This window comes from Petaurus breviceps, unplaced genomic scaffold (assembly GCF_028583685.1).
Source record: "Petaurus breviceps papuanus isolate PSGF00001 unplaced genomic scaffold, PetGlider_PUasm1.0 90825, whole genome shotgun sequence".
Lineage (NCBI taxonomy): Eukaryota > Metazoa > Chordata > Mammalia > Diprotodontia > Petauridae > Petaurus > Petaurus breviceps.
This window is the reverse complement of record NW_027187353.1, coordinates 22,464,615-22,480,489: the sequence shown is the minus strand read 5'-3', so window position 1 is coordinate 22,480,489 and position 15,875 is coordinate 22,464,615. Positions and strand designations below refer to the sequence as shown.

The 15,875-nt window shown below is 37.4% G+C and overlaps 1 protein-coding gene across 3 annotated transcripts in view; it reads right to left on the bottom strand.

Moving 5' to 3' along the window:
• Window positions 1–15,875, bottom strand: part of RUFY2 (RUN and FYVE domain containing 2) — a 44,200-nt gene that overhangs the window by 26,008 nt on the left and 2,317 nt on the right. For all 3 annotated transcript variants that reach the window (XM_069071488.1, XM_069071489.1, XM_069071490.1), the window contains exons 2-7: window positions 11,079–11,252; window positions 7,357–7,474; window positions 3,064–3,165; window positions 2,199–2,322; window positions 1,797–1,858; window positions 705–770 (exon numbers count right to left, since the gene is read on the bottom strand). In XM_069071488.1, coding sequence (XP_068927589.1) covers window positions 705–770; window positions 1,797–1,858; window positions 2,199–2,322; window positions 3,064–3,165; window positions 7,357–7,474; window positions 11,079–11,252 — 646 coding nt within the window. The remainder of the gene's footprint in view (window positions 1–704; window positions 771–1,796; window positions 1,859–2,198; window positions 2,323–3,063; window positions 3,166–7,356; window positions 7,475–11,078; window positions 11,253–15,875) is intronic.

Below are 15,875 nucleotides of genomic sequence, written 5' to 3'. Positions count from 1 at the left end.
TATCCTAACTTCTGGCACAGTGTTCTGTACAAAACAGGTGCCTTAATGTTTGTGGAATAAACCATGTACATAAATATAAGGGATGCATTTGGAAACAGCTCTACATATTTATAATGTCAATAGTGAAAATGCATCTTATTACATCTGTCATCTGTTTCTTAAAATAATGAAAGAAGTAAAAAGCCCTTGTCAGACAGATTCTCCTGCCAACTCCATCTGGGGAAGGAAAGCCTCTGCTTCTCCTCCTGTCAAGTACTAATCTTTGGACTGTGTCTGACAAGACTGTTACCATACATATTTCAGAATCCCAAATCTGGTCTTCTCCCATTCTCAAGCTGCTAGGGAGGAATAAAGGTTTTGAGGTAGAAGGTCCTAGGTGATGTTCCTCACTTGAGCATGAACTACACAGTTTTGAGATTCAGAGCAGAGGGAAAAATTGCTTTCTAAATTATCAAAATCTTATCAATAATTCCCCAAGTTCTTTTGTTTGTCTCAAGATTTATAGGAAAATACATAGATTTCTTTTATGAAAAACAAAACTCTCCACTGTTCCCTTCCAATTCTCTGCTGAAAATGAATCTTGTCTCCAGTAAATTTTTATTTATTTTAAATAAATCCTATGATACTTCCTCTTAACAAAGCTGACCAGAAAAAGGTCTAAAGTACTATTTAAAAAATCTATTTGAGTATCCATAAATACTTACTTCAGTTGTCTATTTAATTCTTCAACATAATTCTTCTGATCCAAAATGGCAGCAATTTGAACATTCCTAACACAGAGAAGGAGTTACTTAGTGCTTTTATGGAAATGTGTGCAAAATATGTACCACACTATCTAGACAGAACTATACCAATATCTTTTGTGAATTCTGTGATAAGGATGCATCATTTTTCTATAAATAATAAAAACTGACAATTCTGTAATCATATGATAATGAGCTTAATAGATATATACTCAAATTACCAACGTGCATATATACACAAATGCATAAATACATAAAATATTAAAATGGATCTGTAATATTCCACTGAATGACGCTGAACACAGTCCATCCATGCCTATCAAAAGAGTGTGACTTTTGTCCATGTGTGCCTATAAATTCACTAAAGGAGGTGCATCCAGAGTGCTTACGGTGCCTTTCTTGCACTCTCCTGGCCTTGAGAAGATACCAATCGTGCACTCAGGCTGTCCCACTGACAGTCCCTACCTCTTGCTACAATGATACACTCCCTAGTCCATTCCATAACAACCAATTACCAAACATTTTACCTAGTGATGCTTTTTACTACTACACGCCAGGCACTGCCGAGCACCAAATGACAGTAATCTTAGCTGAACAAATGGTTTGCTGCACCAGCTACGGTATAAGAAGAAACACTCCCACTGGTTGATCTGTAAGAAAACGTCCTCTTCAACATAGGCTTTCAAGATGCTCCATAGGACTGTACTGTCAGACTGAAGCTGCTCCAGCAGAGTACTTCGGTGAAGAATTTCTCTCAAATGTATCACTTTTTGAGAGGTTTGGGTGTACATAAGCATGTTATTGGAAGAAATGAACAGCAGGTCTTTTTTTTAAACTGATGTTTCCCACTTGGCTTCATAAAATTTATTTTAAAAAGGGAAAACGAAAAATGGCAGGAAATCTATTGCAAAATTGACACTAAACCCCCCATTATTAATACATATGGCTAAATTAGCACTGATTTACACAGAGAATTTTTACTGATTTACACACAGATTTGTGATTTATCACAAAATAAACCAATAAATGTGAAACCACGTATGAAGATCATACCTTTCTTTATTTCCAACATCCTCTTCATTCTTTAAATACATAGAAAAATCGATTACCCCAACCTGGAGCAAATAAAATTATTTTTATTTAAATAGGGAGAATGATAAAATCTTTAAGATAATAAGCAATTTCTATCAGAAAGCTCTATTAACATGCACACAATTTTGTCCTTAAAAAAACTTTAAATGACAATAATAATTGACGTTTCTATGGTGCTTTAAAGTTCACAAATGTCTTTTCACATGTCCTCATTTAAGCCCCACAAACAACTCTGTAGGGCAGATATCAGCATCTTTATGTTTATAGATAAGGAAACTGAAATAGAGGCAGAATCTGAACTAAATCTTCTTAATTCTGTTTGTCCATCCTCAGACCCAATTCTGAACATTATTTCCCACTGACCTGTGAGTCCAAGTCCTCTCCCTTTACACACAGATTAGCATCGATGACATTCAGGCCCACCAGAAGCCCAACGATAACTGCTCCTTCTTCTTCCATCATGAGGGCATGATATTCATAGAATTCACTGTCCAATTCAACAAAAATCAAATCACAATTCATTTTAAGCAATGGAATTTAAAATCTGGCCAATTCATGTACAATATTAGACAAATTGGAGAAACACATTTTCAGACTCTGAAAAAAATAAGTAACTTTTGAAAAATTAAAAATTACTTTTCAAGTCATAAACTTATGGAGGAGGAAAATGACAGGAAGGGCTGAAAACTACTAAAATGCTACTGAAAAACTACTGAATACTACTATCAAAGCAGATCGTCAAAAAAGGATGAATATTAAAAACTCTGCCCAAAGCCTTTCCCAGAAAGGTAAAATGTTTTATTCAATTATCTGATTTCTAATTAATCCTCAAACCATCCTTATGAAATTATATTTACTTGTAAGTGTCATCCTAATTAAAAGAGAAGAAAACCAAGCTCTGAGGACTTACCCAGGATCACATAATGACAGAAGCATCAAAACTCTAAACCAGAATCTAGCTTTCCTGACTTTCTCCTTAAAAGGAGAGAAACAAATGGAATTTTATCTAATATTCCTTTAGGGTTCCCTATTTGACCTTACATCCATGTTTAAATTTTTTTTATTGAGAATGCAAAAGAAAGAACCTATGTTTGGCTAGGTATTGCTAGAAAAGGAAAGGACTATAGTATTAAAGCTAATATTCCAATACAAATGATATTCAGAAAAATAATTGATTCAAAAAAATAGACTTAACTTTCAAAAATTACTAAAAATAATATTTACTAACCTTAGGAGATCTCTTTGAATTATCAAGCAGCGCAGATAATCAGCCATTTTCTTTTGCATGAGGGCCAATCGTAACCATGCTCTGGCACGACCCAAGGGTGTCCTAGAAAAGCCAAACAAACAGACAAAAAAGCAACTTCAGTAACCTAAAATCATTAACCAGAGAACTAATCTGTTAAGAGACACATTTATGGGGGAGAAAAAAAAAACCTATGCAATTAATTTATAGTTTGGGGTCAGTTTCTACAGTGAGTGAAATACCTAAAATCCCTGGGAATCATTAGCTTGCGTCTATGAAGAGAATTCTCTAGGACACCAAAAGGTGAGTGCTTTCAAGAATAAAGAATCTTCTTTCTATTTAGCAGAGAGGTGGGCATCTACAGGTGCTGAATGTTGTATATGCTGTTAGATGTGGTTTAATTTGGCTTTACTACTTATTGACCTTGGGGCCCTGGGCATATCACCTGTCCTCTGGCCCTCAGTCTCATCCTCCATAAAATGAGGAGCTAGAATTGTCATTTCTATGGTCCTTTCCATCCTTAAGTTCTCTGATCCTATTTTAAGAAAATTTTCCCAATTAGAATAATTTAGTCAACAGATGAGACCCTCAAAAATGGCAGAATCTGAACCCGAGTCTTCCTGGAAGACCTGCCTCTGCTGCCTCTCTAGTGCTTCTTATAAATGCCCATTCACAATTTCTCTTTTTACTTCACTCTCTCCTCAAGGTAATAACTAAAGAGGGAAATTCCGTTTTCCCCCACGTAATCTGCCACTCCAGAGGCACCCTTGGATAATGGATGGAGAACTGGCCTCAGAGCCAGGAAGGCCTGGGTTAGAGACCACTCCTGATACAAATGGGTCATGTGGCTTGGAGTAAGCCACTGAACCATGTAGGGCCAGAGGGAGGAATTTGTTTTGCTTGATTATACATGTTTATAACAGATTCCCCCCCTCTGCCATTTCTCAACGGGGTGGGAGGAGGTGAAGATACAGGCAGAGAAGGTAAACTTTCATTGTTTGGGGTAAAAAAGACAAAGAAAATGAGGCCTATGAATTTAGGTCCTTTCCCCAAATACATACAATAAGTTTGGAGGCACAGGCCTCCTGACAGCCAGCCCAAGGATGCTCTCACCCTGCTTACTGCCTCACTCTGCATTCTGAAGCCATCACTGCTCTCTCTGGAGACAAGCAACAGGTTTCATTCCATCTTATTCACATCTAGAGATTGTCAATTTGTTCTTTTAATAATTGTAATGTCCCTTTTTGGGGGGCCTCCCTCCTTCGTTATTAACAACAGCAGTTTCCAAAATAAAATCAGCACTATCACCTAAAACAATCTCAATTTACAAAAAATCAGAAAACAAAATTTTGATAAAGTAAATGGTACTTACTTTCTATTTGCTCTACCTAACATTAGAAGTTAAATATTAAGACTATCAAAAGCAAAGAAAATTGCTTCTAGGGTGGTTAGGTGGCACAGTGAATAGAGCCCTAGAGTTAGGAGGACCTGAGTTCAAATCTGGCCTCAGACACTTAACACAAAACTAGCTGTGTGACCTTGGGCAAGTCACTTAACCCAATTGCCCTACCTTCCCTCCTCCAAAAAGCAAAAAAGAAAAAAAAAGAAAATTGCTTGTCTGATAAAATATATTAAGCATAAGAAAACAGATTTACATGTGACAGAATAATCTAGCACAGGTTCCCAAACTTATTTGGCCTACCACCCCCTTTTCTAAAAAAAAAAAAAAAATTACTCACCACCCCTCTGGGGTTTGGTTAGATTAACTCTTAATTTTTATGCAATGCCCCCAAGTTGCACCAGAGACTACTTTTGCCCCCTTGGATCATTCCAGTGCTTCCCAGAGGTGGGTATTGCCCATTTTGGAAACCTAAGAAAGGGGAGTGCTTAAATTTTAATCACATTTCTGAAGAGACTGAGAGTTTAGCCTTAAATAGTACTTTATATCTGCAAAGTAATTTTCAAGCATTTCCCATTATTTAGCATCTTGTTTTTATAGACATGGTTCATTTACTTTTTTTTTTTTAAGCAATTGGGGTTAAGTAACTTGCTCAAGGTTACACGGCCAGGTGTTTCTGGGTGGGTGCTAAGTGTCTGAGCCCAGGATTCGATCTCCAGGTGTTCTCAACACTGGAGCCGGTGCTCTTACTCGCTGTGCTACCTGGCCGCCCCCATTTACTTTTCTTAAGAGGGAGATGGGTCAGAGTTATGACAAATCCCAGAAAAAAACATACTTAGACATTAAGGGCATTAAGAAGTTGTCTGGGATTAGAACACATGTCATCTGAGCTTTAAGCCCTTTGTTTAATCCATTGAAGAATAACAGCTAACATGATCACTGAAAAACTGATGAAAAATAACTTTTGTGATTTATGAAAATAAGCTTTTAAATTAACCACTACTCCATATACCAAAATAAAACCCAAATGGATACACAATTTAGATATGAAGGCTGATACTATAAACAAATTAGGGGAGCAAGGAATAGTTTATCTGTCAGATGTATGGAGAAGGGAAGATTTTATGACCAAACAACATATAGAGAACATTATGAAATGCAAAATGGATATTTTTTATTACATTAAATTGAAAAGTTTTTGCACAAACTAAGCCAATGCAACCAAGATTAAGAGGGAAGCAGTAAACTGGGAAAGAATCTTTATAACTAGTGTCTCTGATAAAGGGCTCATCTCTAAAATATATAGAGAACTGAGTCAAATTTACAAGAATACAAGTCATTCCCCAATTGATAAATGGTCAAAGGATATAAATAGGTAGTTTTCAGAGGAAGAAATTAAAGATAGCTATAATTGTATGAAAAATACTCTAAGTCACTAGTGATGAGAGATACAAATCAAAACAACTCTTAGGTACCACATCATACGTATCAGAAGGGCTAATGAGGAAAAACAGGAAAATGATAAATGTTAGAGAGGATGTGGGAATGTTGGAACATTAATTCATTATTGGTGGAGCTGTGAGCTGATCCAACCACTCTGAAGAGAAATTTGGAACTATGCCCAAAGGACCATTAAACTGTGCATACCCTTTGACCCAGCAATAACACTTCTAGGGCTGTATCCCAAAGAGATCATAAAAATGGGAAAAGGACCCACATGTACAAAAATATTTATAGCAGCTCTTTTTGTGGTGGCCAAGAACTAGAAATTGAGGGGATGCCCATCAATGGCTAAACACATTTGTGGTATATGAATGTAATGAATACTATTGTGCTATAAAAAATGATGAACAGGCAGACTTCAGAAAAACCTGGAAAGACTTATATGAACTGATACTGAGTGAAGTTAGCAGAAGCAGAACATTGTACACAGTAACAGTCACAGTGTGTGATAACTGATTTTGATAGACTTAGCCCTTCTCAGCAATGCGAGGACCTAAAACAATTCCAAAGGACTCAGGATAGAAAATGACAGCCAAGTCCAGAGAAAGAACTATGGAATCTGAATGTAGAACAAAGCAGACTATTTTCTTTTTTTGTTGTTTTGTTTTGTTTCTCATGGTTTCTCCCATTCGTTATAACTCTTCTATACAAAATGACTACTGTGAAAATAGAAATATTTAACAAGAACGTATATGTAGAGTGCATATCAGATTGCATGCTCTCCTGGAGAGGGAGAAGGAAGAAGGGGGAAAATTTAAAACTTATGGAAGTGAATACTGAAAACTAAAAAATAAATAAACTTAAAAAATAATTAACCACTACTCACTTAAGGCTATTTCCCTTTTGTTTTTCTGACAGTGATACAATCTAATAATTTATACCTAAGCAACATCCTTGATAACATATATTAGTTAATCTAAGACAAGCCAACAAACATTTTTTACCACCTGTTACTACAGACTACCATATTCTGCAATATTCATATTTCTTTACCTGTATTTTTTCTCGTACCTTCTCATTTAATCCTCCCAGCTATTACTGGAGTCTTTATTTTCCATCTACTAGAATATGTATCCTTACATCTTTCTCTAAAAGGAAACCACACATTAATAAGGCATGGTTGTATTTTGGGGAAAATTTCATCTGTTGGAGAAGCTATAAAATCTGAATAATCTCCTATCCCCCACCAGCGCTCCAGCATTCAAATGTATGCCTTCCTAACCCACCAAATCAATTCTAGAATCCCACCTGATGCTAATTATAAAATATGTTTTTTTTTTCCCTCAAAGGGGGTTAAAGGTTACCCACACACATTTCTTCTTGAGTGTCACTGCTGACCATTTATCTAGGTCTTAAAAAAAAAAAGGACTTACTTAAGGCCAGGCAAATCTCTGACACTAGCTGCTATCTCCTCCGCTTCTGGGTACAGCTTCTCCACCAGCTCCAAGGGCCCCCAGATTGTTTTGTTATAGCTCAGAAAAGATTTTCTTACTACAAAAGAGAAAATGTAGTCTTTCCATTAATACTTCTTTTAGAAAAACAATGTATAGTGCTTTTCTTCTAGTTTTAGGAATAACTGGGGTAGAAATACTTAAGTGAACTACAAAGGAAATCCATTATAAGAATACGTAAGGCCTATTTGTAAGTTCTCCAAAGGAAAAGTCTGCCTCATTCTTGCATCAGTTTTCCCAGTACATAACAGGACCTGAAAGATAGAAGATTCTTAATAAAAGCTTATTGCTTGCTACAATTCTAATTAATATATGACATACTGTACATAAGCCAAATTTCTAAAATCATAAACATTTGAGTAAATAATATAATTTCCCTATTTTCCCAAGACATATGGACCTTTTCTAGATAGTTAAGAAATAACAAAGGGTTCCTCCTTTTCCTTTGATCTTGGCCCCAACTAGAAAGGGCTACTAGATAAAGCAGGTCCAGCTCTATAACATTTATAAATTAAGTCACAAACAAAACCAGTTAACTTTCACATGTGAAGAGCTAGTGATGTTAGCCACCTCTAAGTGATAAAGAAAAATGAACTCTCTATGAAATCCTTTCTTTATGCTAAGTTGGTCTCATGGTGAGAGAGAATTTGCCTAGCACAGATCCCTACGAACAATCACCAAGGCCTTCAGGAATAGTCCATGTTGATAAAACTAATCAATACATAGCACTTTATGTGGTGCAAATTTTATGTTGCTTCATCAAGCTGAAGGTCTAACTAACATCTGGTATGGGTTGGCTACAAAGGCTGGAATGTTTTGTTAAAAAAAAGTTGAAATTTATGACCCCCCTCCCCCCCAAAAAACCTGAGAGTTCAAAATTTGAGTATTCTGGAAATCATCTGGCAAAGTCCATGCATTTTACTAGGCCTAGGGAACATACACATTATATTATTACTATTAAGAAAAAAATCACTAAAAATGTGTTTTTAAAAGCAAACACTGAGAGTGACTTTCTAATGTTATATAAATATAAAAATTAATGACTTCATGACCCTATGTTGGGATGTCCAAACTTTCCCACCAAAAGTCACTCCAGGGCTTTTGATTTTGCTGTTGTTATTTAACTACCTCACAAACAGCTCTGGGCTTTTACACTTGTTTTCCTTACCTTCACACTCAATAGTCAAAATTCCTCTACTTCATGTTATTCTCATGCTTTCAATAGAAACCAATAGTAACTCTGCTCTTTTTCTATTTCAGATCTTCTCTCCAGACCCACATCCTCTACCTCAGCTTGTAATTATATAAACTAGGGAAGATACATTATGAATCCAAGACTGCTAGCAAATACTGATTAAATAGAATATCGAAGATACATTATGAATCCAAGACTGCTAGCAAATACTGATTAAATAGAGTATCGTGAGAAATAGAAACAATAATTCTTTGTAACAGGTCCGCTGACATTTTCCTCCAGTCTCTCACTGGGAGATAGAGGGTGACTCTGAACACTCAAAGGCAGTGTCAGCTGAGTACAGACTCTGACAGGGCCTGCCAAGCTATAAAGGCTTTGTGTATTGGCCTGGCAATGGTCTATAACGGTCTGTTGGGTGCCAGTGACTCAGCTAGCAGGGGCTCAGTTCTCAGAGGGCCAGAGGTGGATGAATTTTTTAGCAACAGCAAGTCTGAAAAGAGCGCTACCAAGTCACAGATGGCTACAATAGTGAGCTGGTGAAAAAACAAGCCACAGCAATAAAACGGTGAATCGACTGCAGAATGCTAAGTTGTATTAATAGATAATGAAATCTATATGGCAACTTTGTAATAAAACCCAACTGAGGTATCTTAACACTATTCTAATTATCATCACAATTCAATCACATGTTGGCAACAATCCAAAAAGGAGTTCTCCCCATCTGCTAACAGCACCAGGTTCTCTCTATTCTGACAAACAGCATCCTTATGTACTTGCCCAATAGGGCCCATAATGACACATGAAATGACACTATATTTATATCAATTATAAAAGTTTTTTAAACATTACATCGAAAGGGCAAGTAAAGTTGTCACCTATTAGCATGAGGAAAAAATTAAAAATGAGATCAAATGAGAAAGGGTATGTAAAATACTTTGTAAACCTTTAAGTGCTTTAAAAAATCTCAGCTGTTAACCAATACCTTTCACTAGCAAGGTGGGAGACTATGGTGTCAAATATTCCATGTGGTATCAGACAGTCACTGTGTTGCCTGATTTTTACTTTACCGTTTTTCTTGGTTAAGAGGCAGAGTTCAATGGGAGTAGGGAGCATACCCATGAGAAAATAACTACATAATAAATAGTAATAGTTAAAATTTCTATAATGCTTTTAAGGCCTTCAAAGTGCTTCAAATGATACTAACTTGATCCTCACAACAACACCATGGAATACTATGTGAATACTATCACCATTTTATGTGAATACTATCACCATTTTATTTTATTTTTATTTTATTTTATTTTAAATGTGAATACTATCACCATTTTACATCTGACTAAACAGACTGGCAAGGGTTAAGAAATTTGCTCACAGCTAAACAATTAGTAACTGTCTTAAGCAGGATTTGTGCTCAAGAATTCCTGACTCCAAGTATGGTACTTATCCATTACACTACCAAGCTTCTTTAAGCAAAAGGCATCTCTAATACATTTTTTTTAAAGGATGATAAAAAAAAATTTCAACAATAACAATAACAAACAAAACTTGCATTTTACAGAAAACAAATCAAAGATTTTGTTCTACCTTAAAGTCTGTAAGATCATACATTAAGAACTAGAAGGAATCTTATAGATGATCTAGTACAAGCCTCTTTTTACAAAAGAGGAAACTGAGGCCCAAGACTACAGAGGTAGTAAGTAGCAGAGCCAAGGTTCAAAATCAAGTCCCTCTGACTCCAAATCCAGTATTCATCCTATGATGCCACTCTACAGATTACAACCAAAAAGGTCTTCTTTTCTAACATATTAACAAAGTATTTTTATAATGTGTTCCTAAAGCCAAGTCTAATTGAAAACTCACTATTCTGTAATTAACCTAAAGAAATTTACCTTGGTCTCAAAGAGCGATATTCATTAATACTCATGATTTAACCAAAACTTTAGCTTAAAAATAAAATAAAAATCATGATTCCAAAAAAGTGTTGCTAAGACTGCCAGGTATGAATTCTTTGAGAAAGAGGTAATTTTCACTGATTAATTACTTGTGAGAAAGGTCAGAAAAACATATCTTTTGAATGTATTTTTGAAAGAACATCTTTGAATATCTCTGCTAATAATCCAAATAATTTACTCAGGGGTTTGCTAAGAGATACTTGGAAGAAATTAAGAGGAATAAACATAATGAAGAATAAACGTTCCAAATTAGAATGGATTATCAACTTTAATAGATGACAAATGATGAAAAAAGCAACTGTCAATGAACTGATTGTTGTGCTGAATTTTAATTTCTTTTCCCATATTATTTCCAACTAAGGCAAGACATCAAATGTATAACTGAGTGTGACTTAATTTGAAATTTTTCTGAGCCATATAAATGCCTCACAAAATTATTATTTTTTTTTTTGCGAATTCACAAAGGGGAAAAACACAGGTTAATGTGGCACGTTCACCTTTCAGTCCATGCTTCAGACAATGTTCCATGACCACAAAGAACTGCTGCAAAGGAGGATAGTCAGAGTCCAAGGTGCGGCCGAAGCTCAGAGCTGACTCAATCAGCCCTTTGATACTCAGCTTAGCCATGTTCAGCAAGTTGGCTCTTTCCACAGCCGTGGGGTCCTTTACAGCTAAAAACAAAAGGAAAACCAAGAAGGCATTTCAATGAATAAAAGCAAACTACCACACTGAAAAAATTTCATTTTCTTCAGTGATAAAGCTTGATTTTATCTGTGGAGGGTTATCTGTGGGGAATATCCATCAAATTTCACTCCCATTAACTCAAGAAATTTTGGAAAAAAGGTTAAAATGGCCCCTCCCAATTTGGGCCTGGCTGGTACTGCTTTTATCACAGTCATATACACGTATGTATATGGATCAATGAAAAGACACTTGTGCCCATTTATGAACTCTAAGTAAAAATGCTGGTTTAATTTGTTATGACTAATGAAGGTAAATGAAAGTAGCACCACTGTATGTAGGCTGAGATCTGTACCAGCAGAGGGAATAACCACATTGAAGGATGCACTGGAAGAGTGAGGGGCTAGTGATGGCAACTGGACTTGTGACTTTACTGGTTTAGGGAGCTTCAGAGGGGGCACCTTTTCCCGCCAATTTAAGTTGGTACTTTGGGGGGTTGCCTCTGGCCCTGCATGGTTCAGTGGCTTACTCCAAGCCACATGACCCATTTGTATCAGGAGTGGTCTCTAACCCAGGCCTTCCTGGCTCTGAGGCCAGTTCTCCATCCATTATCCAAGGGTGCCTCTGGAGTGGCAGATTACATGGGGGAAAAACCGCCTTTCACTCTTTAGTTATTACTTTTAGGAGAGAGTGAAGTAAAAAGAGAAATTGTGAATGGGCACTTATAAGAAATACTAGAGAGGCAGCAGAGGCAGGTCTTCCAGGAAGACTCAGATTCAGATTCTGCCTGATACACTATAGGTAGGAGACTCTGAACCTCTCAGGGCCCCAGGTCACTCTCTGCTGTAAATGTAAAGACAAACAACTTTCAGACTTCGGCACTCTGATGGATCCATGCAGTCAGTGACAATCAAATGCAATGCTAGAGGGCAGGGAGAGAACTGTGTTAGGCACCTCCTAGGAGGTGCAGAGACCAAGGCATCACTTTTCGGTACAGCCAGTGCAGAAATCTGTTTTGCTTGACTCTGCATATTTGTTTTAAAGGTTATGTTTTTTTTTTTTTATTTCTTTTTCCCAACAGGCAAGGGGGAAGAATAGGAGGGAGAGAAAAGAAAAAACTCTCTAAGTTAGGTTACAGCCTTAACTGCTGATAGCTGTTAGGAAATTACAAATCTACATTCTGCCCCCTGGTCCCCCAAGACATAATTAGGTCCTTTATGTAAATGCTCACTACTCCTCCAAAAATTTTAGATGCCAGGATTCTAAAGACAAAAAGCTCGTCATCAACTGGGACCAGAGCAAAAAACAGTAACAACAATAAGATTATAATATACTTAACTTGAATCTAGATATTTTTTGTATATATTTAAAAAGCCTCATTTATCATCAAAGTATCTATGGCAAGATTAGAATGTACAGACAAATTAAGGGGCTATTTTAAAAAACCATGTGATTCTGCGCTAAGAAGGATTTTAAAAATCATCTAATCGGTCCACCTGATTTTACTAAGGTCCAGAGAATTGAAATGACTTGATCCAGTCAGACAGGTTGATAAAAAGGATCAGAATTCACTATTTCCATTACATTATGCAACATTTTAGCAGCTAGAAAGTCCATAATTATAACTTTTCCTTCCTGCATGATTTCCAATAACTCATGTACCATAGCATGTCTTAATGCTATTGAATCTATTAAATATGCCTAGTCCAAACAGCCTTTTTCCTTAATTTGTTGTTCAGTTGTGTCCCATACTTCATAAACTTGTAGACCAGAGCACACCAATACTATCCATGGGGTTTTCTTGGCAAAAACGCTGGGGTGGTTTGCCATTTCCTCCTCCAGGAGATGCAGCAAACAGAGGTTAAGGGACTTGCCCGGGATCACACAGCTAGTAAATGTCTGAGGTCCAATTTGAACTCAGGTCTTCCTGATTCCAGGCCCACCACTCTATCCACTTAGCTTTGTCCTTTTCCTTAACAGGGGAGCATAATTACGTGAAAGTATGCACACAAGTACTAAATTTTATGATCCCTTTATTTTTCCCCAGCCTACAAAATGTTTATATATAAAAAGGTGTTTTTTCATATTACACCTTCCATTCAATCCAATATAGTTCATGCCATGTTTAATTTCTAAGAGGACAGGCATATTTAAATAAAATTTAATTTATACTTTTCATTCTGGTCTTTCTTTCCTCCCTTTCTCAGCTGGAAAAAGCTGTCTGCACCCACTGCCTGCATCTCTCTTCTCAGTCCTTCCCATTTTGGACTCTGCCATCAGCAATCAACTGAAGCTGCTTTCTCTCAGGTGACCCATGATTCTGGTCTTTTCTCAGTCCTCATCCTTCTCCATCTCTCTGCAACATGTGACCACGCTGACCAATTTCCTCCAAGATCCGCCCCGCCCCCCCCCCCCGCCTCCTCCCCTTGGTTTTCAGGGCAATGCTCTCTTGCTTCTCCTACTCCAGAGCACTCTTTTCAGTCTCCTTTGCTAAACAATCGTTTGTATTGTGCCCCTCTCATTGTGGGCATAAATTAAGGCGCTGTCCTGGGTCCCTTTCACTTGTTCTAAACTCTCTCAGTGAATACTGAACATTTCAAACTAGATGTCCTGTAGAGAGACGAGAATACCCCCATCCTCTAAGTCACTCTAGATAAACACTCAGTCGCCTAATCTTGTTATTTCTACCCGTAATGGTTCAGACCCTCATTGCATCTTGCCTGAACTAGTATGAGCCTGCCGATTGCTTTCTTCACCCCAACTCTCCTCACTCCAAACCATTTTCTACACTGTTGCCCAATGATTTTCCTAAAGCATGTCACCCCTCTATTCAGAAAACTCCAGTGGTTCCTTATTATCCCTATGATAAACAGCCTGCCCTCCACCTGGCATTCCAGTCTTATGTTACTCCCTTTCAAAAGCCAGCCAAACTGGCTTTCTGTTTGTGATCACTATAAAAATTGTATTTTGTTTGATGTTATAATTCTAGAGGTAGGAGATTCCAACATGGAGACATCCAGGCTGAGTGGTCCTAATGCCCACAAAGGCACACAGGCAAAAAACAGTTCGTGTTTCTCCACTGTGCTGGCCCACGTTAAGAGCTAGGTGGACAATAGTAGCTTTTGATTGGATGAAACTCGTGATTTGCTTGCAGGGGCCTTGAATCATTCTCCTTCTGCTGCCTTAGCTAACTTAGTTTATGGTCCCCATGAAGAAAGTTTTACTCAAACCTGGTATCGACCAGTAAGTGCCCCCTAGAACTTTTCTACTGCACAGGTCTGATTAGGAATGTCCCCTCCTAAATCTGACACTGATGACCTGTTCTCAAGTAAGCTCATTCTTAGGGTATATAATTTCACCTCCTAAACTGCAGCCCTGAGGGCATTTCCTCCCTAACATATCTGCCTTCCTCAGTGGGGACAAACTTCTGTTTACATTGACATACAGCCTTTGTGTATAAACGCTTTTGTTTGCTGGCTTGCTTGAGTGCATAATAAGGTCTTGTTTCTATCTGATTCCTGAGCGCCAATTTCCTAGAATTCCTGAACCCAGGTCTTTGGTTTAACTGGAGCTGAAGCGAAATAAAGGACTTTCTTCATAAATGATATACTCTTGCCATATCTTTGCAATAACTGTGCGCTGTACCTTCCCTTCCAGGTTCAGCTCAGGCACACCTGCTACATGAAGACTTTCCTGCTCCCCACAGGTTCTAGCATTTTCCCCCAAAATCACATGCATTTAGCATGTACATACGTGCAGATACTCACACTCTCTCACACACATGCTACCCTGGGAGAGACTTGAGGGTAGGGTTTTTGTCTTGCATCCCTCTGCCCGGCAATGTGTGGCACTTAAAAGACACCTTATACTGGCTGACTGATTTCTTTTCAATTATATTTCTTTCAACAATATAAGATCTTCTTCTTAAAACCTTGCAAATCCTTGCCCAGACTTTGTGTCGATTTTCACAACTAATATGTAAAGGCTAGCAGCACATATGGCAAACTAAGGAGAAAAAATGGAAGCAAGAAGTGTAAGATTCTATCAAAAGTAATTTAATTCAGAGAACCGGTAGGATCGCCCAATTTTCAGTCTTGTGGTCAAAAAAAAAATGAGTCATGTTACTTTTTTTCCCCATTAGATAGAGTTCAGGGTTCAAAAACACCCACTCCAGTACAGTGATCCCTGTTATCTTTCTTGCTTGGAAGGATGCTTCCAAACCTGCAGTGATCTGGGCACTGACAGAACTGAATGGCTATCACACTGGTAAGAAAAAAAAAGATTCACTCGTAACATTTGTAAAATTACAAATAATAGTAACTCATATGATTTCTTAAAATTTCCTGGAAAAGAAAAGCCACTGCAGTCTTTCCCAACAATGACTTGCACAGAGGAAGTGGTAATAAAAGATATCATCCAAAAACACACGTTCAAGAAAAGGAAGCGGGTTGGGCATGATAACAAATAGATTGTCCACTGGCTCCAATGATATCCAAAGAACGTTTAAAAAGCAACACCTCTAGCGTAAGCTGGCCGGATCCTCTATGAAGAATTCATGGAGGGACAGAGGCAAGAACCACAGAAGATGGCATGGATGGATGAAGACAGGAATA